The following is a 25,487-nucleotide window of genomic DNA, read 5'->3' on the forward strand; positions in this document are numbered from 1 at the left end:
ATCCAGCCTGCATACCCTTGACCAGACCTGGTACCTGGCATGGGGCTCTATCTACCCAGAAAAGGCATCTTTTCTCATTCACATATAGGTACCATATAGGCTGGCAGGCTCCAGGTCAATGTTCTCAAACTTTTTGGTCTCAGCACTCCTTTTCACTCTTAAAGATGACTGAGGGTCTCAAAGAACTTTTAGGTGGATTATATCTATCACGATTTACCATATTAGAAATTAAAACTGAGAAAATTTTAAAACACAAGAATGCATTAGCACAAACTCCATCAGGCATCAGAGGAATGATGTTAACATATGTCACGTGGCCTCTGGAAAACTCCACTGCACATGGGAATGAAAAAGGCAAGTAACGTCTCAGAGTTATTATGAAAATAGATTTAACCTCTTGGTCTCCCTGTAAGGGTCTTGGGGATCCCCATGGGACCCTGGACCACCGTGAGAGAACGGCTGCCTAGTTACTAAGAGCCTGGAGTAGAGAGGTAAAAATTGGGGAGAGGGAAGGGGAAGATGGAGCAAACATCATAAAGGAAGACAAGGTGGTATTTGGTGCTTCCTTGGAGGTAGAAGAAAAGGAAAGAGTAAAAGATGACCCCAAGATTTTAAGCTCCAGGGGACAGGAAGTCAATGAAAGACAGAAGCATCTTTGGTTGAAAACAGAAGAGAAAAACCAGTGGAAAAGAAGAGGGGAAACATGTTAGGAATCAGGTCAGGGCAGGGCTGGGGGTGAGGAGGGGAAGGTAAGGTCCTAGAGCAGGAAAGTGATGGATGAGGTCCAGGACCCTTGGAGGGGTTTGCCCTGGGGTCAAGGCAGATGCTTCTGCAGCTGAGAAATGAGGGAGAGGAGAGAGAAAAGGTAGACAGGAGAAAATGAGAGGGAAGTCATAAAAGTAATTGGATAATAATGTTTGCATTGCATTTACTCTGTGCCCAGCGCTATGCTGAAGGCCTTACATGCCTCACCCCCTCTGACCCTCACAACAAGGAGGAAGCAGGGGAAGGGAACCTCTGAGGGCTTCCTTAGGAAACACAGGAGGTCAGATTCCCTGCCCGGTGTTTCTGGGGAAAGGGAGTTGTAGCAGTGGCTGGGAGTCACGTGGGAGGGGCTGTGAGGAGAGGCCTGGCAGCCCTGCTGGAAGGATACTAAGGGTCCAGATGCCGGAACACATGCAAACTGAACCAGGTCAGCCTGATTTTTCCCAGTTGCTTACTTGACAAGATGTGGTCATTCATTATTAAGTAGCTGTAAAAATACAAATTACCCACCTGGGTGGAAAATACTAGACAAGTGAGAGTCTTGGCCAGGCTGCTTCAAGCCACATGTGCTTTATTCAGTTCTGCCTCTTGTCTGAGCCCTGCACTACTGCGTATCCCAACATCTCAGGGGTCCCCCAGAAAGGTGGACGGTGCCACAGCGTCCTGAGGCTGGCAGGGGAATCCAGTGAGATATGTGGGGTGCGTCTTAGACCCTGCCAGGCATGGGTATGCTAAAAGCTTGTTTGTTTCCCTCCGTCTTTTTCCTCCAGAAGGCATGCACCATGAGATCTGGTCCTTTTCTCCAACCCAGAGTCTCCTGGAAACTGCAGAAGAACTTTGAGTTCTTCCCCCCATCCCTCTGGACTCTCCTCCTGGACAGCAAGACATACACACGGCAGAAAGCATTTTCAGTCTCAGAACAGATGCCCTGGGCATCTCACTGAGCAAATCCACTCTCGTCTTCATATCCTGACAAGAGGGGTCAAACAGTGAGGTGGACCAGGAGCAAAGAAGGGCAAGTCCTGGGTCTAAATGATGCTGTCCATTCTCCCCTCAAATCAGGCCTGGAGCAGAGGGGCCTTCAGCCAGGGCCTCAGGGACAGACTCAGGGAGCCGAAAGCAAGCCTTCCCCTGCTCCATCAATAATGCAGGCAGCCCCATGAATAATACAGCAGCAGTTGCTTCACGGCAAAGATTACCAACACCCAGCCCTTTCCCCAAGATGGCCCAGGGCCTAATCGTAGGGCCCTTGGGGCTTCCCACAGATTAACTCAGCCCCGTCCGAGTTTGCACACAAAGACACTTTGCTGAACAGCCAAGGCCAAGACTGTGTTTAAAAAACACTGATTCCCCGCTAGTCATCACTCCGGTTTTCTTCCCTCCGCAGCATCAGTGCTGCCAGTGGCAATCCATGGCCAGGTAGCGAAATATGGGGAAGGGACCCAAATCTGTTGTCACAGAAGAAAACATGCCCAAAGGGCACCCTGGAGATGCCAACAGTCCTGTGGTTAAAAAAAATATCCAAGCAAAAGATCTGAGTTGAGCCAGTTGTGTCACCTGGGGCAACTATAGTAGATTGAATAGTGTCTCCCCCGCCCCCCAAATTATGTCAAAGTCCTAAGCCCCAGTAGCTGTGAATGTGACCTTATTTGGAAATAGAGCCTTTGCAGATATAATCAAGTTAAGGATCATGGATGAGATCATTCTGGATTACGGTGGGCCCTAAATCCAATGACTGGTATCCGTATAAGAGAAAAGAGGGAAAGATTAAAGACGAAGAGACAGGGAAGATGGCCATGTGAAGATGGAGGCAGAGACCGGAGTGGTGCTGCCACAAGCCAAGGAACACCAGGAGCCACCAGAAGCTGGAAAAGGCAAGGAAGGATTCTCCCTAGAGCCTTGGAAGAGTGTATAGTCCCGCTGACACCTTGAATTTGGACTTCTGGCCTCCAGAAGAGTGAGAGAATCACTTTCTATTGCTTGAAGCCCCCAGATTTGTTAAGGGGGAATATGTTAAGGCAGCCCTAGGAAATGAATACAGCAAGTATTCATTCAGCCTGAATTCTCCAAGGCTCTGTTTTAACGTCTGTAAAATGGGGGTAATTGTGCTCAATCTGCCTTCTTCACAGTTACTATGAGGATTAGTGATAATATATGTTAACGTGCTTTGTGAAATAAAAGGGGCTATAAAGAGGCCCAAAATTATTATTATAATAACAGTATTACTAACATGATTGTTGAGTGATTTTGAGAGCCGTGGCAAGTGGTCAGGGCCAGGACTGGGGGAAGGAAAGTGACAAGATCAGCACAAACCCATCCCCAAAACTGAGTTAATATTTTACCAAGTCGATTAAATCTGTAAATTATACCAGAGGTAATTATCACTTTGCTTTAAGAAAATGGAATATTCCAATCTATTTTAATCATGTCTGCTCCGTGCGTGCGGGGTATTAAGAGAAGCCTGTTGGAGATACACTAATGGTCCTTAGGGTATTTCTGGAGGGTTTCTGTGCTGTGAGTTTATATCCTTTGGTGCCTCTTGCCTTTGCCTAAATGGTATCATGGGATTCAGAATCCAAGCTTCTTTTCTTTCCAATTCATTCTTTACCTCTAAGTCAATCTCTTTGATTCTTGCTCAGCTTTCTGGACAGACTGTTCCCATCTTCTCAGTAAAGGGAAAACACCATCTTGCCATAACCAGAAGCTTCGGAGAGCACTGTGCAACACCAACTCAAATTTCTCCAAACCCGTGCCATTGAAAGAGTGCCGGCTACTCAGAAGCCAGTCTTGAAAGATGCTTCCGGTTCCACCAGTAAGAGAAAAACACAGCCTGGACAGGTGAGAGGCGGGCCAGGTGCCCGGCCAAGACCACACCCTTCATCTCACAAAAGTAAATGGGAAATGAGTGAAGGAAGTCTCTGGCACACGGCAAGGGCTCTGAGATGCTAACTTGTTTGGATTTTTTCCCCCCTTTGATTCCACTGATGGGAGCCGCCATCTTGAGTGTGGCTTCTGGAAGGGGACACAAGGCATGAGGGCTATGGTGCTGAGTTGGGTAAGGAAAGAGCTGGTCTTTGAAAACAATAGACCTGGATGGTGGCAATGCTAATAATCACAATACTAATTCCCATTTACTTGCCATGTGATGTTGGACCAGTTATTTCACTTGGCCAAGCCTCTAATCCCTCATTTGTCAAACTGGGTTTAAGCATATCTCCTCTGTGGGATTGTTCCAGGGGTGAGACAGGACCTCGTATATATTAGATACTACATATACACCTCTTTTTTCTCCTTCTCTGCTACTGGAAAAGTTGTAGACACTCAGCCCTTCTTATGGGGAATCCCAAGAGCATTAGTTCTTCTATCAGGGATCAGAGGAGGGGCTGCTTGGGGCAGGCAGAGATCCTCAGTGATGGAATAAAACATGCTAAGAAATTGTTGAATGCCCTAGCTTGCTCCTTCTGTTCCTGCAGAAGGTCGCTCGAAGCCTCACACTTCTGCCCTTGTGATCTTCTGGTTGCCACAGCTCACAGAGCCATCTCCCTCTGGCCTCTCTCCTCTAGGGCCAAAATTCTTTCTTCCTGGAAATACCCGACCCATGCCCACACCCCAGCCCACAGGCTCCACTGGGCAGACCCTGGCAGTCTAGATGGCTCGTGGCAGATGGCACCATGTGGACTAATCAGGAAGTCAGACAAGAAAATATGACCCACTCTTCCATTTGCCAGGAACTGGGATTGTTTGGATTTTAATCACAGCCACAGCTAAGAGGCAACAAGCGGCCCCTCCAGCCAAAAGATAAATTTTCCACTCTCAACATTCAATTCTTCCTCAAAAAAATAGACCCCTACCAGGATGACTGCTCCTTAGAGGGGGGGGCTTCTTTATTTTCCAACATAATTTTTTACTTATTTAACAATATGACAGAAATAAAATACTCTGTGGACATGGTGGCTCTCACGCACTGACTCACCCTGGAGGGAACGTCTTCATTCCCCCATAAGTCACACCCAGCTCACTGGTGTATTGATTCCCAGGCAAAGATGAATGCAGAATCCCATGATCCTCTGGGAGAAATCTGACATTTTCTTTAAATATATATCCATGGAACAACTGTTTCTAAAACTCCACGAAACAGGTCACCGGGGCAGCACACCATCGATTTCGCAGCCAGTGATTTTTTTAGAAGGAGCACTGAACATTTTCACAATAATTCAGCCAACAGTAGACCCAGATGTCCCCTGGAGAGATGCTATCCCTGGCCTCCCACAGATGAAGGGGCAGGGGTCCCAGGAGAACTGGATGAAAGACTCCAATTAGCTCCTTTAGGGCAGGGTCCCTGGTCAGTTTTAGAGCAATGTAAGGAAGAACTGCAATTGTGCATTTTTATAGAAAATTACTGTAGAACAGATCCTTGGATTGAAAACAGATTGAGAAAGTTGGGAGACGGCGAAGCATAGTGGTCAAGATCTTGAGTCCACGTGCTACCATTTAGTTAATGGGTGACCTTAACCAAGATACTAAACCTTGCTAAGTACCCCAGTGTCCCCAAATTTGAAGTAACAGTAGCCATTCTGACCTGATAGCATTGTTATGAGGATTAAATAACTTTCATAACTCGATAGATTACTTGGCACACTGCCTGGCCCAGAGTAAGATCTCAGAAATCAGTGTTAGTGGTGATCAAAGCAGTCATGTTAATTTACCTCTAATGTCTTTTCCACCTACAAAGAAGGGAATGAACACAATGCATCAAGTGTAACAGTTTGACATTGAGATGTCTGTGACATTGTCCAGTTTCCCAGTGTTTTATAAAAAAATAAGTACATATGTACCTTTTTCCAAGTTCAGGTAGGAGTTTTTATTGGAGTACAGCTGGATGGCAGCCATATATGACTAAAGAACTCTGACCACTAGAGCTATTGTGCTCATAGCAGAGGAGAAGACTGGTGGGAGGGGCAAAATCCTAAAGCAGGAAAGCAACCCACAACAGTCTTGTCCTAAACTCTCCAACACTGTAAGAGACCATCTCTGTACTTCCCATCCCTGGAATGGCATTTTTAAGCATCATGTAGGCACTTGGGTCCATGAGGATGAGTAGGGTATGTACAAGACTGTCATGGAGATGTAAATATTCCCCTTCCTGACCAACTGGGTCAGAAAAGGTAAGGTTATGATGCATCCTTGAACTCAGGTCTTACCAGGTGGAGGGAGAACAAGTTGAAAGGCCAACAGCATGGGCGGGGATCCAAGGCCATTCACTGCCTCTTGGTAAAGGATAGAAAGCAATCTGCATTCAGTGAATTTGGATCTGAGTCATCAAGTAAAAGGGAAGACACATGAGCAGTGTCTCTGTAACCGTGACTCCCTAACTCCATCCATGCCTCAATTCCTTTTCAATTTATTCCTTGATTTGTCCCCTCAACATAATATGCCATCCTTCATGCACAGAGATGACCCTGATGACTCACACATCAACATGACTTATTTTTTCCAGCAGTGGTCACGAGTTTTCATTCATCCATCCAATGTGTGTTTGTGCAAAATGGCTGGCTGGGGTAGGAGTACATTGATCAGCCTCGGAATGCAGCAAATCTAAGCAATCCACAAGCAGATTGAATAAATATATGGGCTTAGTCCCTCCAGGATGCCCATACTCAAGCCAAATAGGCTGACAGAAGATCACGAGAAGTGGAAAATACATGCAATCTGAAATCAAAGGCCTGGGTTCAAGTCCTGGTTCTGCCAGTCCCTAGCAATGTGATCTTGGTTGTGTTTCACATGCCTTTCTGGAACTCAGAACCCTCACCTTAAAGTGTAGAGATACCTTTTATATGGGAGGTATAATAATACCTACCTCCCATGACATATGATGATAAATCAAAGGTCATGTAAATGAAAGCACACCTAATAATCTATTTATATATTGTAAATGTTATTATAAATTGATAAATTATCTTTATTATTATAAATATATATAAATATAAACGTTATTACTAATTACCAACAGATCACAAAACTAGGTCCTGCTAAGAGATGAGATTCCTATCTTCTGAAATGTATTGCGCCCAGAAGGAGCATCAGAAATCAAGGGATGGGGTGGCTCACTCTCACTGAACATGGTACACCCACATCATCCAACCCAAGGAGCCCCTTCCGGTGTACTCCCAGCTTCAGGTGGCTCCACCCAACCTTTGACCACCACTCCACCAACTTGGACAGTCTTCAAAACTGAACTTACAATTCCCGAAGACTCAGCGTCTGGAATAGCTGCCATGAGAGTGTGGTGAGCCGGTTACTCGACAGGTTTCTGCAAGATTGACAAATAAAGAGGAAATTAAAGGACAATCTGGCATGTCATGCCTCCGTAGTAAGCACAGTCATCTCATGGGAGCCTGGCTTTGTTGTTCTTCTCCACTGCTCCCTTCGGCTAACAGTACATCTGACAGTTAGTCGAGGCTACAGATCATGTCTGGAGAGGATGCTGAGACCTTTTAAAAGACAAGGTTTTACAAATCAAATGAAATAAATAAATAAATAAAAATTTCTTGGTCATTCTCCCATATGCTCTCACCACAATAAAATTTCAGAGAGCCTTTTTAAACCCACCCTCCTACAGGAGGACAGAGAACTCTCAGAGTATAAGGTATACAAACCAGCAAGCATTCTTTTTTTTTTTATTTAAGTAGAGTTGTTTTACAATGTTGTGTTAATTTCTGCTGTGCAGCAAAGTGATTCAGTTATACATTACATATATATATATATATATATATATATATATATATATATATATATATACTTTTTCATATTCTTCTCCACTATGGTTTATTATAGGATACTGAATATAGTTCCCTGTGCTATACAGTAGGACCTTGTTGCTTATCTATTTTATATGTAGTAGTTTGTATCTGTTAACCCCAAGCTCTTAATTTATCCCTCCCCTTTTTTTTTAGTTACTGAGGTATAACTGACTTACCAAAAAAGCTGTACGTATTTAATGTATATGTATTGATGAGTTTGAAGATAATATACATCCATGAAATGATCGCCATAAACAGAGCCATAAACTTAACTGGCATCTCTAAAAGTTTCTTCCGTCTCTATTTTTTTTTTTTTTGGTGATAATAATATTCAACCGAAGACGTACCCTCTTCCCAAATTTTTAAGTGTACAATACAGTATTGTTAACTATGCACTACTCTGTACTAGAGATATCTAGGACTTCTTCACCTTGCATAAGTGAAACTATTGTGCCCTGTTACCAACATTCTTTTTTTTTAAATAGATTTATTTATTTTTGGCTGTGTTGGTCTTCATTGCTGCACTTGGGCTTTCTGTAGTAGTGGCAAGCAGGGGCTACTCTTCGTTGCAGTGCGTGGGCTTCTCACTGTGGTGGCTTCTCTTGTTGCGGAGCATGGGCTCTAGGCGTGCAGGCTTCAGTAGTTGTGGCATACAGGCTCAGTAGTTGTGGCGCACGGGCTTTGTTGCTCTGCAGCATGTGGGATCTTCCCAGATCAGGGCTCAAACCCATGTCCCCTGCATTGGCAGGCGGGTTCTTAACCACTGAGCCACCACGGAAGTCCTCAACAAACATCCTTAACATTCACACAAGTTGAAAATACTCCGCAGGTCACCTACAATTCCTTCAAGCCAGTCCCTCCCTCAGCAATCCTGTCCCTCAATGATCAAGACATCAGCCTCTTTGTTCACACTTCTGTTCTCCTCCTAATGGCTATTTTTTTTTTCATTAGGATGTACAGGGGAAAGGAGGAGTCATTAGTCTTCTGAATAAAAGAAGAAACACACCCACGGTTATTACTTTGCCAGGCTCAACAAACAACATTTGATGTGGTAACAGCCCTTCAAGGCAGCCGTTGGAGACGGCTAGAGCTGAAGTGGCACCCCAGGAGCCATGTACTTATCTAGTGATGAGAAAGGAGAGCGGTAAGAATTGCACCTAGGTAAATACCTATCCACATGCACACACGTGTGTATAAGCACGTGCATATTTATGTCCATTAAACATGTAGGTAATAAATACAAACACAGACTCCTGCTTATACACATATGCATATGCTTACAGGTGCACCTATATTTAGAGGACTTCTATAACAGATATTTGTTGAGAGCCAAATATAGGCTACACTAAGGAATGAGGGGGTGGATGACAGATAAGGTCCCTCTGGAGCTTATGTTCATGTTACAAATGAATAAGCAAGAGAAGTGTAGTTTGTGATGAGCAGAAGGAAGGGAATAAGCAAAGTGGGGCAAGTAACCAACGTGGGAGAGAGACAGGGCTACGTCAGAAGATGCTTCCAGAAATGCCCTCTGAGAAGGGGATGTCGGAGCTGAGAAGAGGAGTGACAGTGAGCCTAGCACCAGGGAAGGTGTGTTCCAGGCAGTGGGAGCAGCAAGTGCAAAGGCCTGAGAGGGACTAGGGGCCAGAAAAGGGGCCAGTGAGGAAGGAAGTAGAAGAGTGGTCTAGGATAAGCAGGAGAGGGGACCCGCCACACCCACCTTGCTGGCCAATGTAAGCCACCCGGATTTTACTTTAAGGAACAACGGGATGGCACTGGCTGGGTTTAAGTAGGGACGTGGCATCATCTAATTGCCATTTTTTAAAATAGGAACCCAAGACTGGAAGTCATCAGAGCAATTAGGAGCTGCTGCAGTATTCCAGGCAAAAAGAGAGAGTAGAGACAATTAAGCTGATGGAATTCAAGCTAGGTGGTGGAGGGAGAGCTGCCAGAACTTCCTATGGGATTGGATCGGGCAGAGGAGGGAGACTTGAGCAACCAGGAGAGTGGTGATGTCATTTAGTGAGCCGAGGAAGGCTGCAAAGGGGTCCCAGCTGGGGAGCGGCGTGGGGATCAAGAGCCTCCCCCTTGCAGACACTAAGTTTGAGATGCCTGTTAGACGTCCAAAAAACAGAGATGAGATAGCTTGTTGGATGCCCGGGTCTGGAGCTCCGGGGAGAAGTTCAGGCTGGGTGAGGTAGAGGGTAGACACAGATCATTAGAGGAGCAGATATTCAAACACAAGGACAAGCTAAGGGATAGGGCTTCCCCTTCTCATTTGAGGCAGCTCTGCCTTTGGTGACAGTCCATGACTGTGTGGGAGAGGAAGACCCCATTCTTTGGGTGCAGGGGACTGGGGCGAAGGGAAGGTGTCCAGTAGGTATCACCCAAGTTTACTGTCCCACTCTCTCCCCAGCCCCCAGCACTCTCCCCTTTCAGAGTCCTTAAGCCCACAGCCCTTGCTAGGAGAGCCTCCCATAGCCCCATACTGTCACCCACTTCCTCTCTGCAGGACTGTAGAGCACTGGTGCGTGTGAAAACACAGGCTCTCACTAAAAGCCTATAAACCTCAACCCATCCACATGCTCAGCTTCACAAAGCCCCTAACCATGGCACATCTTATTCCTACAAACGGCCTCCTTCCCCCACTGATCGGAAGGAAAAGGGTGACAGAAGAACTGCATGATGGCCACTCGAGGACACAGGCACCCAGCTCCCTGCAGAACAACTCCTGCTTGGGAGGGAGGAGCAGGGGATCAGACACGTACGCCCATCAAAGGCGCTGACCTTACACCAGGAGCTGGAACTCGGGGTCAAGGATAACAGGCTTCACAGCACCACTCTATGTGTCTCCATTACCATGAGCCGCTATGATGTTTCAATAAAGGTGAGTGCCTCGTCCAGACAGAAGTCTTCTGTTTTGTTTTGCTTTTCTTGGTTTACTATCTACGCACAACAGCATCAGTGGCAGCAGAAGTTAGACAAGGCCCAGGGGCCTTGACCTCTCTGCCCGACTCCAGCGCAGCCTGGAACAAAGCCCCTGGTTCTAAAGCTGAGCAGCAGCTCCTGTGAGAGGCGGCCGCCAGGAACACCAGACGCACTGAGCCCTGGGAAACACGCCCCGCCCCCGCCCCCGGCCCCGCCCCCGGCAGGAAGGAGGAGGCGGGGACACAGGAGCGGTCCAGGGGAAGTGGAAACCTTGCCCATCTCCGAGGGAGGAGCCACCCGGGAGTGTGCCAGTAGTTCTTGGGGGGCCCGAGGCAGGGAGCAGGTTGCCAGCAATGTCCTTTCACAAAGGTCATGTTTTGCTACATTAGGCAGAAATGTCAAGAGAAAATTGGATTCTGAAAGAAAGAAAATAACAGGCATTCTGGGCAAATAAAGAATAAGAAATAGCATTATCTCCTTATTACAAGTTAGAGGGGAGAGGGGGCCTGGGACACCTGGTAAGGGGGAGGTAGGCTCCGGCTCTCCCAGGGGTGTCTCATCTGCAGCTTCTCCCCACCCTCCCCCCACCCACCAAGCCCCACCTGGAGGAGAAAGGGCCCCTCCGGATTCCTCCAGTTCTTTGGCCAGATGGAGCGGCCACAGCAACACTCGTGGGCTCTGTCCACGACTGCCCTCTCCCCTCCCTCCTCCCTGACGGTCCCAGTGGTGCACAGACCACCTTCTCCTTCTGCAGTCCGGATACTCTCCTTCTCTCACCCTCTCCTGCCCCCCTGCACCATCTCACAATCAACAGCTGCCATTCACCAAGGGCTTACTAAGCACCAGCTACTGTGTTACCCACTTCTGCATTCATGATCTCATTTACTTTTTACAGCAACTCTACAGGACGGGTATTGCTATTATCTCCATGCAACAGATGAGGAAACTGGGGCTCAGAGGTGGCCAATGAAAGTTGAACAGCTCTGAGTAGCCTTAATGTGAAGACTCCAACAACAGGCCACAAGAGGCATATCCAGGAACATTTGCAACCAACACACAGACATGTAAACGCCCAGGTACACATACACACAACCCAGTGTGTGTCCCCAGAGACAGAGATGCTGTGCTGCACAAGTCCCAGGAGGAAAGCAGTGTGCACAACCTGGGCAACTGTACACAGCACCCTGCCAGAGACACACGATAGAAGCATCCAGCCACAGAGACAAACAAACACACAAAAGAAAGGCAAACACACCGCCAACAAGGCAATCAGGGCACGCCTCTGGCCATCCTGCCTTCAGAGGCATTTATAAATGCTCATGTGCTGGGCAGATGGGAAAGACGAGGCAGGGGGCTTTAACCGACTTAACACCCACTCAGAACTCACTTCCCCTGATTTTCCTTCTAGCTGATGCCTCACCTGTGTTCACCTGTCATCAGTTATTGATGGGCCGGTTACCCCCCTCACCAGACAAAGGTTTAATTAAGAACCATCCTGCCTCTGGGCCTCACCACAGCCCTGAGCCTCCTCCCTTACAGATCCATTATCACTCGTCTCTGACTTGTGCTTGAGTCAATGGCCAGTTTCCAAGTCACCTGACCGTTGTAATTAATTTGGTGAGCAAGATTTTATGAGATGATGCATCAAACACTTTCCCAAAATCAAGCTCCATGACCTCGCCCCCGTATCCCTCACCTGAGACTACCAAACAAAGCCATTAATTTTGTCCTGTGCTACTGGCTCATTCACAGCCCAGACTCTGGGGCCCAGAGTAATGAACCATGGCAATGCAGCTACTGGGTCCTTTGGAAACAGGGAACCAGACACACAGATGGCCAAACTCTGAACCTGAGGAGCAACAGGCTGAGATGGCCCCTCCTGCATTAGCCCTGTGGTGAACAAGGGAAACCTCAGGATGGGAAGCAGTCCCATGACTCTCCTAAAGGGGGTGCCCAACTGCAGCAGGATGGAGCCCCACAATTGGGGAGGATGTCTCCCTCTACCCTGGGGACCCTACTGTCCAACAAGAGGGTCACTCGAGATGGACCCTGCAGCCAAGAGAAGCCGACCAGATGAATCCTTCTGTTGCCCCAAACACACTGCATCCTTTGGGGCTGACAGTTGAGAAGGAGACACTGATTCCCATCCACAAAGTGATCCTGAAGAAGGTACCATGGATTTCCCAGATTAAGGGTGCAGCTGACTTTGGAAGTACCTCCTCTTGTACCAGCAGAGGCAGGCCCAGGGACAGGCTGTGTCTTAGGACGTAAGTGTCTTAGGACACTGAGGAGTGTGTAAGGGATTGTTGGATGCAGGTGTCCCGTCATTCCTGTGCTATTAAGCCAGGCTGCCCCACCGGCGCCATTCAGTCGGGCATCACCCCTGTCCACACCACAGACCTTTGCTGGGTTGGCCCCGCTCCCACTTCAGCTCCTGGATGTTCACTCCACCTCTGCATCTCCTTAGTCCCTCTCACTTGGGTTTTATCTTCTGTTATGACAGGCTGGACTGTGTCTCCTCAAAATTCATATGTTGAAGTCTGAACTCTCAGGACCCCAGAATGTGACTGTATTTGGAGACAGAGACTTTAAAGAGGTAATTAAGGTTAAAGGAGGCCATTGAAATGAACCCTAGTCCGATATAACTGGTGTCCTTATAAGAAGAGATTAGGACACAGACACGCACAGAGGGAGATGATGTGAAGACACGAGGAAAAGTCAGCATCTATAAGCCAAGGTAAGAGGCCTCAGAAGGAACCAACCCTGCTGACACCTTGATCTTGGACTTCCAGCCTCCAGAACTGTGAAGAAATCATTTCTGTTGTTTAAGCCACCCAGTCTGCAGTGTCTGTTACGGCAGCCCTAGCAAACTAGTATACCTGTCCTCAGCCCCTCTTTTGCCCCAAGGTCCTGACAGTTGGCTGCCCAACTGTGATTTCTGAAAGCCTCCAAAGTCATGATTTTCAGTCCCTCCCTCACTCTGCCTATGTCCCATCGCTCTAGGGAACCAGCTTCCCAATCAGGGTGCAGCCATGAAGATGCAACATGGCATCTGTCCACTCAGTCAGCTCCCCGCTGGGCATACGCAAGTCTCCTGCTGCAAAAGATGGTTATGAGAGAACACAGAGACCCAGGGGTGTGCTCAGCTGGCATCCTAATGGTGAATGCCATGGTCGCTGACTTTTCCTAGAGGATTCACGCCGCTGCTTGCAGAAAGCGCTATTCTAAGCACCGTATGGGCTCAGAGCAGCAAGCGTGGCTCCCCAGAGAACAACAAAGGTCCAACCCCTCCTGCTTTCACAAGCTCCAATGGGGGCTGCGGCTTGCTGGCTGCCAACATCATGAGGTAAATCTGATTTCCTCCATCCACGAAGGCAGCCTTAGGAAGATGCAATTCTTCCTTCCTGAAGACCCAACACCTCCTCAGCTGTCTGTCTCTCCCCTTCTAACTTTCCCCATGAAATAGCTCTCTCCTCGTTCTTCCTGAAGACGGCCAACTCCCTCCCCTGCCATGCCACGCCAAGATTCTTTTGACATTTCTGAAGGATCTGGAAAAAAAAAGTCAAGAAAGGAGAATTCCTTCATGCAGCACTGACCCCACAGAGAGCTGCTAAAAAGGAACAAACCATGGAGACGGGGAAGGCTGACAGTCTCCTCCCCGCTTCTCCGAGAACCAGGGAACTTACACGTCAGGAACCTGAACTTGGGACTTTGCGCATATCAGCCCACACCGGAGATGCCTGCAGCCCCCCCGTGAGGAGCAGTTAGGGTGGCTGCCATCAACCTCCTCAGGTTGAACCAGTGGGAAGGAAGGAGGCTCCAGGCCATCTCTCCACCAAGGCCTGCTGCCCGCCCCCGAGGGGCCCCCCTGAGCCAACCCCTTAAAATCCAGTGCCTGTGATAAGGAAGCAGGTGCTGCTGCCCTGTGTCCCTCTTGGAGGCCAAGAAGTATTTTTCTACATCATTGACATATTTGCTTTTCCCTCAATTAAATTGCTGTAAGAGGGGGTGTGGGTTAAAGCCATCTGAGCCATTTTTATTCAGCTAAATTACACTGGATGGCTCATTTAATGAACTCTAATGAAGCCAAAATGCTTTCTCTAATCAAATCTCAAGTGACGTGACTGGTGTCTTGACCTTAGATCAGGAGGCTGCAGGCAGCTTTTCCACAAGGCCCTGGGCTGAGCTAAACCAGGGTTTCCCAGAGAATGTTCCTAGGAATCTGAGATCTGCCGTACATTAATGGGTATGACAAGGGAAAAAGTTTCATGTTGCTTGAAAAATGTGGTACTAAATAAAATTAAACAGGCTTATTTACTGCAGAACTTCTCAGAGCCTTTACTAAGTGAAGGATCTGACCCATTGAATCTCTCAAGCTTATTGGCTCACAGAACCTCCACCATGGAATTCTAGCAAAAATATCACCCCACATAATATACTTAGAGAAATGATCAGGGTGATAAGAAGTATATATTTGGTCCTTATCCACGGTTCATGGCTCACAGCTCCCAAAACCCTTGGAATTTCTTGAAGGATAAGAACAACAGGAGCACCTTTTCTTATAACACTCGGTGTCCTGTCCTCAGTTCCTAAAATTGCTTCAGAGGATAAAGTGACTTTCGGAAATCCCCTAAAGATGGGGGTCTGGTTGTCAGGGGAACCAACCATGAATAGAGGGTTGGGACCTTTCATTCCCACCCCTTGATTTACTTGGAGGGGAAAGGAAATCAATCACCAATGGGCAATGATTTAATCAATTGTGCCTAGGCAATGAAGCCCCCATAAAGCCCCAAAAGGACAGGGGTTGGGGAACAAGAACACTTCCCTTCGTGTCAGGCCCCAAACTCCACGGGAACAGAGGCTCTTTTGTTCAAAACCTCGCCCTTTGTATCTGTTCATCTGGTTGTTGATTTGTATCCTTTAATATCTTTCTAATACACCAGTAATCTAGTGAGTAAATGAGTTTCCTGAGTTCTGTGAGCCACTCTAGCAAATTGATCGAACCCAAGGACGGGGTCATGGAACCTCTGATTTGTAGCTGGTTGGTCAGAAGCCCAGGTGACAACCTGGAGCTGCGATTAGCACCTGTAGTGGAGGGTGGTCTTGTGGGACTGAGCCCTTAACCTGCGGAGTCTGATGCTATCTCTGGGCAGATAATGTCAAAATTGAGTTGAATTGTGAGACACCCAGCTGGTGTCCCAGAACTGCTTGGTGGTGTGGGGAAAAAACTCACGTTGGAATTGTGTGCAGATTCATTAATCGTTGGGTGCCAAGGTCAGCAAGCTATGGCCTGTGGGCCAGCACTCTGTTTTAGTAAATACAGTTTTATTATAAGACAGCCACGTCCATTTATTTACACGTTGTCTAAATCTATGGCCCAGGTGGAATAACAGTCCTCCAAAATGTCCACGGCCTCATCCCTAGAATCTCTGAATATGTCAACTTCTATGGCAAAAGGGACTTTGCAGATGTGATTAACAGTATGGATCTTGAGATGAGGAAATTATCCTTAATTATCCTGTGGCCCCAAAGTAATCACAGGGGTCCTTAAACATGGAAAAGGGAGGCAGAGAGGTCAGAGGGAGATGAGACACAGAAGAAAGCACAGAGGCAAAGAGGGTCAAAAGCCAAGAAATGCACATGACCTCTAGCAGCTGGAAGATGCAGTGCCACGGATTCTCCCCTGGAGCCTCCAGAAGGGACCCAGCCCTGACAACACCTTGATTTTAGCCCAGTGAGACCCATGTGGGACCTCTAACCCACAGAGTGTAAGACACGCAGTTTGTGTTTTTAAACCACAAAGTCTATGGTAATGTGTCACAGCAGCAACAGAAAACAAATACAAGTCACTTTTGCACTAAAGCAGCAGAGTTGAGCAGTTGTGACAGAGACCAAATGGCCCACAAAGCCTAAAATATTTAGTATGTGGCCCTTTACGAAAAGTATGCCAACCCCTGAGCTAGACCAGCACTCGCCAATAACGCAAGCCACACATACTTTTTAAAACTTTCTAGTAGCCACATTTTAATAAGTGAAAAGAAAAAGGTGAAATTCGTTGTGTTTATATATTTTACTTAACCCCATCTATACAAAATACCATCAGTTCATGTGATCAATATAAAAAAATACTAATGAGCTATTTCATATTCTTTTTTCTTTTTTGTATTGTGTCTTTGAAATCCATGTGTATTTTACATTCACAGAACTTCTCGGTTTGGACTGGCCACATATCAAGTGCTCCATAGCCATGGGTGGCCAAGCCTACTATATTGGAAGGTACAGGCCTAGAGCATCCATAAAAGCCAGGCATTGATGAGGTCCTCGGTGGAGAGGAGCAGCCAACAGGTGGAGAAATATAACTGTAAGTTCACCAAGGTCATCAGATGTCTCTTCCCCAGATGCCAATCTGTCCCACAATCAAGCAGTCACATAGCTTCTTGTATGGAAAGAAATCACTTCGGTTGTCCTCAAGTACACGGCAACATCCCTGAGTGACTACCAGTGTCCTCTCGGGCTGGAGAAGCTCAAGACAGAAAGGGAAAGAGGGGACAGGACTTGCCACGTGCTGGGGGGCAGGGGGGTGGAGAAGGACACATGGGAGACCAGACTTGGGCACAGATTACTGGACTGTTAGAATGTTTGGCCCACCTAATCAGGTCCAGACTCCACGTTGAAGTTCAAATCTTTTCAGACGATGACCTCAACCTCCTGTTCCCATATACTCTCTCACCACCCAAGTCCCTCCCCCATCCTTCATCCCCTCCCCATAACCAACCCTAAAGACCAACCACGAACAGAAGGGTATCACCCAGAGTGCTGCCTGTACCCTTGGAGCTTCCTGGCACTGCTCCCTCTCTCCTGGCACTGCCCCGTGCTTTCGACGCCTTTCGTGTTCTTGTTCCCCAGCTTCAGGTACATTTAAGTGGTTCTCTCTACGTATGGCCAGTGCCACGCACTCTGAAACCTTTCTTCCCTCCTCCTTCTCCCACTGCATTCTTCCTGGGCCTTGAGCACAGCCCACGTCTCAGACTGCCAGCTTTGAATGGCAGCTGTGCATGTGTCAGCCTCCCCCATCAGACTGCTTTTCTTGAAGGCAACCATTTCTTTTCAGTGTGATAACCTTGATAGCACCTGGAATCCTGTAAGTGAATGCTCAGTAAACGTGCAGCAAGTTCACCTGAAAATTCCCACAAAACTTCTGCATCACATGGGTCTGGAGGCCAATCCTACCACTGCCACTTCCATGCTCTGTGACCCTGGGTAAGTTCCTTAACCTCTCTGTGCCTCAGTCCTTTGAGTTGTGGTAAGGATTAAATGCGGTATGGCAAACGGGGTGCAGAAAGCAGGTGGTACAAGGCCTGGCCCTCAATGAACACAATCTATCATCATTCATGGATGGCGTCTCTCCCCTTATCTGCTCATCTCCAGACACCAAAGCTGCAACAGGCCAAGCCCATTAAAACAAATACCAGAGGCCCAGGCAATGCCCCCTAATTCAACACTGACAAAATCTCAGTTCAACAAAATAATATGGAAACCCATTTTAATGAGAGAACAGGTAACAGGTAATCTCCTCCCCTGGAGACGTGCTGGTGTCTATGCCCCTGCCCGTCACAGCCCACGCTTCACATGCTTGGGCAGAGCCCAAAGGCCCCACAGGTCCAGGGAAGAAGGAGCCCTCACCCCGAGGCCTGAGAGTCAGAGGTTTGGTCAGAGATCAAGCTGCATCTGGGTATTCGCCAGGCCGCAAACCCCAGAAAAGGCCTTAAAGTTAACTTTGTTCCTTCACTCGCCTGCTTCATACCAGACCTTGAGTGTTATTGAGATTATTCTGGGGGTTTTGTTCCCTGGGAGTTTCTTTTCAGACAAATTAACCGAAAGCTAATTGCCCTGAAGCACACAGGCTGTCTCTGGAGCCCCAGAAGGGCACAGCCTGGCAGACGCGGGCGTTCCCAGCAGTGGCCACTCAGGGGCAGAGTGAGCCAGACTGGCTCGGGGAGCCTACCGCCCCGGGAGAAGCTCTGGTACATGAAGGATGACGTGGTGATGGGACCAAAGCCTCACACTCATTTTTTACTCCAGAGCTGTCGTGACAAGAGGAAAACAAAGATGCAGAGACCATCTGTGAGAGCATCCGTGGGAAAATTGAGAAACCACAATGACAGTCTGCCGCCTGTATCCGCGGGTTCCGCATCCTCGAATTCAACTAACCGTGGATAGAATCCGCAGTTGGTTGAATCAGTGGATGCGGAACCCGCACATACGGAGGGCAGACAGTACTACGCCATTTCATATAAAGGACTTGAGCATCCTTGGATTTTGGTATCTGGCGGGAGTCCTGGAACCAATCCCCCCAGATGATACCAAAGGACGACCCTACTGACTAAAAGTGACGGGGGGACTATTGAGGGAAGAGGGAACCAGAGGTGAGCCTGGTGCAGGCCACACTCAGGCAACTGCCTAGGGTGCTGTCAGGACCGGGGAAACCTGAGTCCAGGGAAGGCAGGTGGGGAGGGAGACGGGCAGGAGTGCCATGCTGCTCTTCAAGATACAGAAAGCGTAATCCTGCTAATTACCTGTCTGCCAGGCCAGGCACCTGTCCTCATTCTGAGATCTACTCTTGGGATTCAAGGAAAATCTATGGCTCTCTTAAAAACGACAAAACTGTGAGCAGAAAGTTGCCTCGGGCCTTTTTATAAAGAAATCTGATAAGGCCGACATTGCATCCCAACCCTCCTTCAAGATGAATGGTTGAAGAAACACAGGCCAAGTGTGGATTTGAGAACAGCATCACAGAGAGGTTCTCCAACTCTGGGTATCAGAATCACCCGGAGGCTTGTAAACCCGACTGCCAGGCTCCACACCTCCCTCCAGAGTTTCTGATTCAGTAGGTCTGGCCTAGAATTTGCATTTCTAGGCAGTTCCCAGGGGATGCTGATGTTGTTGGTTTGGGAACCCTACTTCAAGAACCACAGATCTAGTGAAATCTAGTAAATGAGTTTACTTTGGTTCCTATCAAATCCTTCTGTCCTAAAAGGTTGCACGATCCTACATATATAAGAGAATAAAACAGTCACGTGTCCAGATGTAAAGAGGCACTCTGTCAGGAGTTAAGGCATTCCTACAAGGGCTCCTGGGAACAAATGTCATTATTCATAGCTAGGAAGGGGACTTAGCAATCCCCGGCTGAAACTTGGTGGAGGACCGCCAATGGGAAGGTACCACCAGGAAGTCTGGAGAAGGGCTGTCACCACACTGGAAATGGACTAAAATGAACAAACTGGGCCCTGGCTGCCCAAAGTGCCTCCTGGATTTGCAGGATGAATCTGTCTGCTTCCCTCACCCCACCCCACCCGGCCCCTCCTCAGCAGGATTTCTGAGTGTAGGACGCGGGGTTACCACCTGGAGACTGTTTTAGGGAAACCCGTGGGGGGTCCCTCCAGGAAGGGGGCCCTTTGGAACTCTGCGTCTGGAGGGCCGGAGGATGAAGGAGGGTTAGGAATCTGAGAAAGGGAGAGGCAGCGAGGGAAGTCCAGGCTGCCGTGGGGGAAACGGACCTGTGGAAAGGGAACAGCGGAAGAGCGATGGAGATAGTAAGACCAGAACTCCAAACCAATGAGTGTGATCAAAGGCTGGGGCCGGGGAGCCTGGCGAGTGGAGGGGTCACCCAGGCAAGGGCAGAGAGGGCGGTGCTGGGCATGGAGAGGGAGGAGGCACATGGCAACAGCGGGCCAGGACCACACTCCGGGAGAAACGATGGTGCCCGGCCCTCCCGACAAAGGCCACACTCCTGGCTGCCCGAGGAGGGGTCCCCGCGAGAAGCTTGGAGCACAGTGTCATCAACTAGGGCCAAAAGGTTAACTGAGGCCACTCTCTGGAGTAGCCAGGGCAGAACACAGCCGACTTTGCTGACAGTGGCCTCAGGGCTTTGGGTGCCTTTGAAACGGAGCAGCTCAGGCCTCCCTGTCCCTCCCCTTTCTCAGATCAGAGTCTGCAGGGATAAAGAGCCATAGCTGGACGCTGCCTGGCAGAGGCCAGGAGGACACATGAATGCCACTGGCTCTCGGGGCCTTCTCCTCCGCCCCGACTGGCCAGGAGGCTCAGACACGGAGATCATGTGAGGAACTGGGTAACAGATGAATTTTTAAGGAGTGCATGGGCAGCTGATCTAGTGCAGGAAAAGCCCGGTCAGGCTGAGTGATGGAGAACCTAATCACGTCCCCACTGTACTGCTCTGCGAAGCCGCATCGTGCCGGGCAGGGAGAGATCTTCAAAGTGTGGTCCCCAACCAGCAGTATCAGCATCAGCGGGGACTTGTTAGAAATGCACATTCTCAGGGCCGCCACCTCAGACCTGCTGAGTCAGATGCTCTTGGGGTGGGCCCAGCATCCTGTGCTGTATCAAGCCCTCCAGGGAATGCTGACTCAGGCTCAAGTGTGAGAACCACTGGCGTAGGGATAAACAGCCCGGACTCTGGGGCCAGACAGACAGGCTAGACGCTTGGCTCTGGTACCCCTGAACTGGGTGACCCTCCCTGAAAAAGTTACTGAACCTCTCTGGGTCTCAGTCTCTGCATGCTGACCACAGAAGTCATAAGCAGGAGGCTTAAAGAGCAGCTTGGAGGATTAAGAGGAATTCATACATGTGCCCAAAACAAGTTCTTGGCACAGAGTAGGTACTCAGTGCTTGGTTGGGGTGGCTGAGGTATTGCAGGCGGTAGTAATGATAGGAGCTCACACGCCCAGTGGTCCTTGCTCTGGGCCTGCGCTCTTTGAAGGTTTTGCACACGAGCCCAATTAAACACTGCAACAACCCCACCAGCCATGTGCTACCACCATCGTCGTCATCATCAAATCATCAGCATCCTTGTCCTCGTCTCCACTCTACAGAGGGGAGATCACAGAACAAGGAGGTTAGATAGCTTGCCCTGGGTTAGCAGCTGCTGCCTGGGGGAACCAGGAATTGAACCCCAGCAGCTTGGCTGCAGAGTCTGTGTTCTTTACCACCTGCCAGTAACAGCAGGAGGAGCTGTGTTACTGAGGTTTCCACCTCCTGTGCTCCCAACATCTCCTACCTGTCACCACCCCTAGGACAGGATCCTACCGTTCCTAAGCAGAATTTGAAAAACCCTCCCCACCCCGTATCTGGGAGGACTTGACATCCTGGTCTCTGAAAAAGGAACTCGAGTCCAATTTCCCATTGTGTCCCCTGAGCTAACTGAGACTATGTGTGAAAGCCATAGAGGATGGAGAGCCATCTGCTAGCACCAGGGAAAAGCATGGAGAACCATCAACCAGAGCTGACCTTTGTATTCCCCCTTCAGGGGCAGCCCAGAGCCCAGGCAGGGCTGGTAGAGTCATACACACAATAACACGCCCAGGCTTGGAGCACCTTGGAGCCCACCTCCAGGAGAGACGCGGGCAGGAGGTCTGAGCTGGAACAAACATGAGCTGCCAATGAGTCTAGCACAGGTCAGCCTTTCAATGTGACTGCATAGTGCTGGGGGGCTGACAGGGTTCAGGGGCTGGATGCATTCTGACCCACAAGCATTGCTTCCCACTTCTGCTCTGCCCTCAAGCTGCTGAGCAATTCCCTCTGCATACATCAGATTTTAGAGACAGCAAGCAAAATGGAAGCTCAGTAAAGAACTAACAGGGCTCCAGTCTCATATCAAATGCTTGTATCTGTAATGAACCAGCAGCACCTGCGACTAAGACTCTCCCACAACAACCCAAGTCTCCTCTCCCAGATGCTTGAAGCACCAGCATCCTAGCAAACAAGGATAGAAGGCTTCTAGAAGGTCCCATCTTTGCTCAGCCGCTTTCTAGCTATATAACTCTTGGATGGCTCACTTCACCACGCTGAGCTCTGAAATGGGAGCAAAACCTCTACCACGTTAGATGGTGAGAATTAAATTAAGTAATACGTACAGACACTCCCTGCAGTGCCCAGGGTATGCAGGTCCTCAGTGGAAATGGGCTATTACTACTCGCAGAGACTCACCAAGACAAAAGCTGATGACATGACACCTCTGAAGCTACTGTGAGCAAAGTGGGGGTCCCTCAGGTGAGGGAGGGATGAAGGGTGCGGCCCACGCTCAAGTTCCCAAATCCTTGGCAGAAAACAGGCACATGGAGGGAACCATCACTGCGGGAGCAGCAAAACCAGAAAACTCGCACCCAACAACGCGCTCGGCAGACGCTGCTAAATGGTTTCCAATTAATTAACTGATTACATGATAGAACAGAAGGGGATTCAAAAGAGCGCTGTTGACCTTTAAGAATAATTAATATCAGGATAGCAAACCCATCCAAGGAAAATAATGAGGAACATTTTAATATTACATTCAAAAGCTCTGGATGGGGAGGCAGATGGGCCTTATCTAAGCAACGCCCCAGCTCCCTCCTGCTCTGGCTTCCTGTCTACCCACCACCTCCCCCCCAGCCTCTTCCTCTGGATCCTGAGACTTCCAGGCAGCCCAGGGAGACCTCTGGACCTCCCACCTCTGCACACGGACAGTGGCTGCCCTGGTCCAGCCCTGTGGCCACTCTGTTTGCCCGGCAACAATAGCAGAGGAAGGAGGGCAGGGTGAAAGCTACCTCACATCACCATAAGGGGGGGAGGATGCTGAAAGGGGCACATCAGTACCCCCTTCACAGTCTACTTGAGGATCTGGAAGCCTCTCTCCCTACCTAGTGCACTGCCAGGGTCAGCACCTAGCAAGCCTCCAGCCTCCCATCTCACACCATAATTCCCCCGTCGCAGCCCTGATGGATTAGATGATATTCTATCTGATGGCACACAGTCCATACGGTCTGTGAGGTCAAGGGCCCACTGTCTTAGTCACAATTCTATTCCCAGCATCTGGAATAAGCTCTCTGCCCTGGACAGCCTTCCTTGACATCTGGCTTCTCCCAGAATGCCTCGCAAACTCCTCCTCATCCTCCACGACTCCCTGAAATATCTCTCCTCTAAGAAGCTTTCCTAACCACTACCTCCAGATGACTGGTTTCCCCACGCACAGGCTCCCAGAGCATTCTGTCCTTCCCTTTACTTTAACACTTGTCATAGCGTCAAATAACGTGTCTGTTAACAGTCTGGCTTCCTTTTAGACAGTGGGCATCCTTAGAGTAAAATCACGGTTTTCCTCTGTCTCTTTGTGTCCCTGATACAAGCAGAATACCTGGTATATACCTGGTAGGTGCTCAGTAAATATTTGTTGAATGAACCCAAGGATAAGTGGAAGTCATTTGGCTAAAAGGAGGCAAAACCCACAAAACCTTCACTTTCCCTTAAATATCTGCATGGATGCAAGATTAATTCATTCAGTAAGTACTGATGACAGGCGACCACATGGCCAGGTGTGCCCAAACAGTCCCAGTTCATATCTGTGGTCCCAGAATCCCATCTAGTTAGTTCCTCTTTTGCTCTCAGAGCATTCCAGTTTGGACAATAATTTTAATGAATTCCTACTATGTGCCACGCCCTCTTCTAGGTGTTGGTTTACAGCACAGAACAAAAGAGATGAGCAAACTCTCTAAACAAAATGAGTTTTAGTCTCATCCCAGCTTTTACTCTATTAAAAGGCAAACGCCACCCCCTCCATCATTCAACACATACTGATTTAGTACCTAGCCTATGCCAGGCAATGCTAGGCACTGGTGCATGGGGTGAACAAGACATGTTCCTCCATGGAAACCTCTTCATTGACCACATTTCCGGAAGAATTTGGGGAAGGGGACCTGTCCGAAAAGGTTTGCTTGTGGCTCAGAATTTGAATTTTTTCCATTGCCTAAAACCTTTTCTGGTCCCACGGGGTGGTGAGATGCAGTCAGCCTGGCCACGGTCCCCGTGTCCATGCACATCAGCTGGCCCAGGTTGGGTGCCCTTGCATAAAGTATCTTGTTTCTTCTAATCCTTAGAAAGGGCAAGTCAGAGGGTATTCTCAAGAAAGCCCAGAGCTGCAGATACATGAGACCCAGAACCCCGTGACCCCGAAGCCACCCAGCCTCACTCCTGATCCCCCTCCTCATTCCCCAGGTTCTCATCTGTCTTCACACAGACCTCTCCCATCCCCACTGATTCTAAATCATTGCAAAGTTCAGGAACCTACAGCTCTCTCTATTTCCAAAGCTCATGTGGCTTTCCTTCTACTAAAATTCTCCGGGTCTCCACTCTCCCTCCTCCTCGGTTTCAGAAGCACTGGCCTCGTCTCTCACCTTGTGCGATTACCTATTACAGCTACATCCTCTCTGCTGAGCTACAGCCGTAGGAAGAGGCCAGCTGCCCCCACCCAGCCACCCCACCCCCATCTTGGTCTCATTGCCAGTATCAGCTGAAAACATCTCTTTTCTCCTTTTAATTAGACTTCTCTGCTTGCTCACTCTCTGTTATTGGCCTCCTGACTCAGGGCTTTAATTTATTCACCAAACAATGTCATTACACCACTGTTTTCTGTAATTTATACCATGCACAGTCTTTTGGTCTCTATTGTCCAATTCTGCAAAATGTTTGAGAAAAGCAGCGTTCGTTCCTATTCCCCATGGCCTCCCTCCTGCAGAGACCTGGCCGAGTCCATGGGGACTTTTATGGAAGGAAGAGATGAGACAAGAACTCTTATCTCATTTGAATTTATGGAACCCAGAACTGCCCCTCACTCCACTTGGTTTTACGTAGAGTGGAACAGCCTCCAAGGAGCTGTTTCTTCACCTTCCCCCAGGCTGCGTGAGGATGGAATCTCAATTGGGAAGGGAGGGCATTTGCCTATAGAGACGAGGCACTTTAAATTGAGACTTAGAGAAATGAGAGAGAGAGAGAGAAACAGAGGGAAAGAGCACATGGTGCCTGGACCTGACAAAGGCTGACACTCCCAGGGGTGACCATCCACACTAGCATTTGTGAACTGTGTTTCTGCTGATAGCTCTTTTCACAAAGCGGAAGACGTAGTTTGCACTTTGATCACAATCATTGTTAGTTAAATGAAAGCACGCAGGTATA

The 25,487-nt window shown here is 48.6% G+C and overlaps 1 protein-coding gene across 6 annotated transcripts in view; it reads right to left on the reverse strand.

Moving 5' to 3' along the window:
• NTRK3 (neurotrophic receptor tyrosine kinase 3) overlaps positions 1–25,487 on the reverse strand; it is a 370,144-nt gene that overhangs the window by 249,536 nt on the left and 95,121 nt on the right. For all 6 annotated transcript variants that reach the window (XM_082386938.1, XM_082386939.1, XM_082386934.1 and 3 more), the window contains one exon: positions 7,007–7,075. In XM_082386938.1, the coding sequence (XP_082243064.1) occupies positions 7,007–7,075 (69 nt within the window). The remainder of the gene's footprint in view (positions 1–7,006; positions 7,076–25,487) is intronic.

Source organism: Balaenoptera borealis (genome assembly GCF_965194805.1).
Source record: "Balaenoptera borealis genome assembly, chromosome: 3".
In the NCBI taxonomy this organism is placed as follows: domain Eukaryota; kingdom Metazoa; phylum Chordata; class Mammalia; order Artiodactyla; family Balaenopteridae; genus Balaenoptera; species Balaenoptera borealis.